This window comes from Myxocyprinus asiaticus, chromosome 15 (assembly GCF_019703515.2).
Source record: "Myxocyprinus asiaticus isolate MX2 ecotype Aquarium Trade chromosome 15, UBuf_Myxa_2, whole genome shotgun sequence".
Taxonomy (NCBI): domain Eukaryota; kingdom Metazoa; phylum Chordata; class Actinopteri; order Cypriniformes; family Catostomidae; genus Myxocyprinus; species Myxocyprinus asiaticus.
Genome location: NC_059358.1, coordinates 35113860 through 35117506, shown reverse-complemented (window position 1 = coordinate 35117506; position 3647 = coordinate 35113860). Strand labels below are relative to the sequence as shown.

General features: G+C 45.6%; 1 protein-coding gene across 1 annotated transcript; it reads left to right on the top strand.

Annotated features, from left to right (window-relative positions):
* The first annotated feature begins 377 nt into the window (after positions 1–377).
* Positions 378–2123, top strand: LOC127452689 (uncharacterized). The gene is made up of 2 exons (XM_051718310.1): positions 378–1874; positions 1917–2123. The coding sequence occupies exons 1-2, from the start codon at positions 378–380 to the stop codon at positions 2121–2123; spliced, it is 1704 nt and encodes a 567-aa protein (XP_051574270.1).
* Positions 2124–3647: the final 1524 nt, after the last annotated feature.

The following is a 3647-nucleotide window of genomic DNA, read 5'->3' as shown; positions in this document are numbered from 1 at the left end:
GCGAAACCCCAAAATCAGGTTTCTCCTCAACCTTTAAGAGACCGAACCTTTGAGAATCATCAGAGAAAGCCGAGTAATAGATTGACGACCCAAGCTGCCAAAGTCTTTAGATGATCACGCCGTCAACAATCTTTTGTTAGATCCTTTCCGGTGCCCCACAACAATTAGACTCACCTTGCCATTCACGGCTGAGATAACAGGTGCCAAGTCTACCCTCCGTTAACTGTTTGTATCCATCAAACAGACCGAGCATAGAACATAAAAATTACTATAATTGTAGCCTGCTAACGCTATAAGAACTTGCATTGGCCTGTGTGCTGTCCCTCCCCCTCTCTCCCTCTCTCTCTCTCCCTCTCTCTCTTCACCAGTGAGCCAACATGTCTCGATCATCCAGCCCTGATACCCACTGGGATCGACTAGAGACCTGGCTGAGTGCCCTGACTAGCACCCTTATTCCTGAAGCCGCCGGGGACCTGCAGAACATGAGCCGGGAACAGCTCGACGACAACCTGAGCACCTTGATGGCCCACGATCCGACACAGGACTACAGCCACAAAGAGCTGGCCAAGATCGTCGGGTCCCTGGCCCATAACCTCCTCGGCCAGGCAAAGCTGAGTGAAGCAAGCATCTCCCGCCGGGAACAGGAAGCAGCAGCGCTGAAGCTCCAGGCTGAGGAAGCTCAGAGAAACTGGATGCGCGCTCAGAGTCAACTGGACCAGCTAACCTCGGAGACTCAGCACGAGCACAGGACAGCGGACGAAAAGGACCCAGAGCTGCAGGAGGAAGTAGAGAGACTCCAGAACGCCCTGACTGATCTCCGTGTAGATACAGCACGACGAGAGCAGCAGGAAAAGGACACCAGAGAGGAGCTGAGTAAAAAACTCCAGCAAGCTGAGGCTCTCCTGAGGAGAGCAGAGACTGAACTTAAAGAAAGAGAAGCCAGGGCCAAGGCCTGTGAGGGCCACCTGCAAAGTGCCCGGGCTGAAGTCAGTGCCCTGGCCCAACAAAGAGACTATTTGAAAGAAGAACTTGACACAGTTCACCGAGAGCTTACACATTCATATAGACTGCAAAGTGACTCTGAAAGGGAAATGCACACCACAGAATTTCCCCTAACCAGTAGACTGATACCTCCTAGACAAGAGAGCCCACTGCTCAAGACATCACCTGCCAGCATTCCAGAACCTCCAGCAGCAGAAAGGGGGTGGGAGCCTTTCCAAAGGCTGTCTTCCAGTCACGGTGTGTCACCTAAAGAATTGGATAAGCTGGCTAGAAACATTCCCACTTTCACTCCAAGTCCTGCAGGAGGCCACGATGTGCACGACTATTTAAAAGACATTGATTTTCACTTGCAAACTGTTGCCAATGTTACCACACGAGACAGACTTTACCTGCTCAGAATCACCGCCAGCCGTGAAGTCCGGAGCTTTCTAGACCGACAGCCAGAAACAGTCAAAGTGGATTACCAGCAACTGCAGCAGGCTTTGATTAAAGAATTCTCTGACCCAGAATCAGAGCAAGGGCTGATTACGGCCATGGACCTTAAACAGGGCAGACAGGAAGCCACGCAGTCTTTCTACAACAGGCTCAGACAAGCATACTTCGGAGCACGGAATGAGCCAGGAATGGAAGAAGAATTCAATTTCAAAACTCTGTTCCTCCGGAACCTGCACCCAACAGTGAGTCACCATTTGGGGGTTCTGGCTTGCCCACGGACTATGTCCACCCAACAGCTGCGAGACTTAAGCCATAAGGCCTATGCCAAACAAAGAACTGCTTCTGAAAAGATGGGAAAACCCCCCACAATCTATCCTGTCACTAATCAGAGTTCAGAACTTGCCCTAGAGGGTGCCGAGCCTCGCCACAGCAATTGGGTACACCCTGACACTCGGCCTTGCCTTTGTCCTGTTTAACAGAGTCAACGGGGTGCAAAGGTCCATGAACAGGTGCACTGCTGCCTTTTAACCTTCATGATCCACCTGCCATCTAACCATCAGGATCCACCTGCCATCCGGCCTTCACCACCCACCTGCCATTTAACCATCATGATCCACTGTTGTCTGATGATGTCTCAATTCAGAGCATCTTCAGCCAAAAAGGGGGAGTCTGTAACGTCTGTGTAAGATCAGTGATGGCTAATTACACTTTGTTTAAAAAACAAACCTTTTAGCCTTTTGACATTTGCATATAAATTACTGACCTGGCCTCCGCGTTTACATTTATATGGGTGCTAAATTGCAGATGGTCTTTATCACTATCAAAAGGATGCTAAAACAGGTCGCCTCTGGAGTGTCTCCATCAAGCTTCAAACACATTCCACAGAAAGGGGGGTGACCCCCCACCGTGCCAGGCACCAGAGCAGTTGTCTGTCTCCAGTAATTCCAATACACGTCACACACACACCTAAAGACATTTTCTCTATTTAGGCCATAGTAAGCAGTTATAAATGTATCTGCTATATGCATGTGTTGTATGTATATTCCCCTATCATATTAATTTAGTTAAAACCCTTTACTTGTATTAGTTAGACGTTAAATGCCTATATTCAAGTGTATGAGTGTATCTCTGCTTTAATATCGTCTGGAGGTTACCTTCTTGGTATCAAAATGATCTTCCCTTTATTTCTCACACAATAATGTACACCATGTGATCGTGAAATGCATCGAACAATTCTTACTATGTTTTGAATTAAAAGCTGCACTAGCGTTCCAGATCAGCAATAAAATGCGAATGGGCCATAAACGGAGACAAAGGATGTTTCTCCCGCTCAAAATGCATGCCTCTGATTGGCCATTCCACCCACAAAATGGGTGCGGCAATGAACTATCAAAACTCCAGAGCGCAGACTAATCATCGCTCAAAACTCTTCTTCTTGAGACCAACACACTCCAAAACTCTCTCTTGAGTTTAACCTTCTGGCAGTGTTTACCTTCAAGTAACTTTGTGGATTTCCTGTGGACTTCTTCAACTCACTCCTAAAGAAATCGTCAAGAACCTCGTCTACCGCATCAAGATTCTTATTCAGCAACAAACCAATGCAAGTAACCATTTAAAACTGATTAGATGCGCGTTTAAGTTTGAACCCCTTTTAAGGTGAATTGTGCCTCTGATGATTCTCATTTAGGTTGTGGTTAACTGACGTGAAATACTGCCATTCTCTGCTCTTCTCTCTCTCTTTTCCTTACTTTCTTTCATTCTATATATGTATGTTTTGCTTAGTTTGTTTGTATGTTAGTTATAGTTTCATTTATTAAATCCCTTATATTCACAATTGATTGTCTCTGTGTTCCGCTCACAATTCAATGTCACTGAATGTTGCTCCTTGCTACATGCTAAACTACTGCTAGCACTGTATAAGTAGGAAGGCTATTGTTCCTTGGCCAGGAAAGTAATCTTCCAAGAGTTGATAAATAATTATATTGTCTGCTCGCTGGACGGACCGATCAAGTAATTGTAATATCGATTCTGCTACAGTTAATTCTAAGATCTAATCTAAATATTTATTATTAATTATAACCAGTTATAATTAATTATAAATAATTCCCTTTTAAGCTAATTTGCAACAGTTCAGATGATTTTCCAGTAGACGTTGGAGCACCATTCTAACATGAGAAACATGTTCGGCCCTGGAATGAGAGTTGATGAGG

Coding starts and splice junctions, on each gene's coding strand:
- LOC127452689 (XM_051718310.1), top strand. CDS start 378: ATGTCTCGATCATCCAGCCCTGATACCCACTGGGATCGACTAGAGACC. Junction 1,875..1,916: donor AGCCTCGCCACAGCAATTGG/GTACACCCTGAC, acceptor CCTGTTTAACAG/AGTCAACGGGGTGCAAAGGT.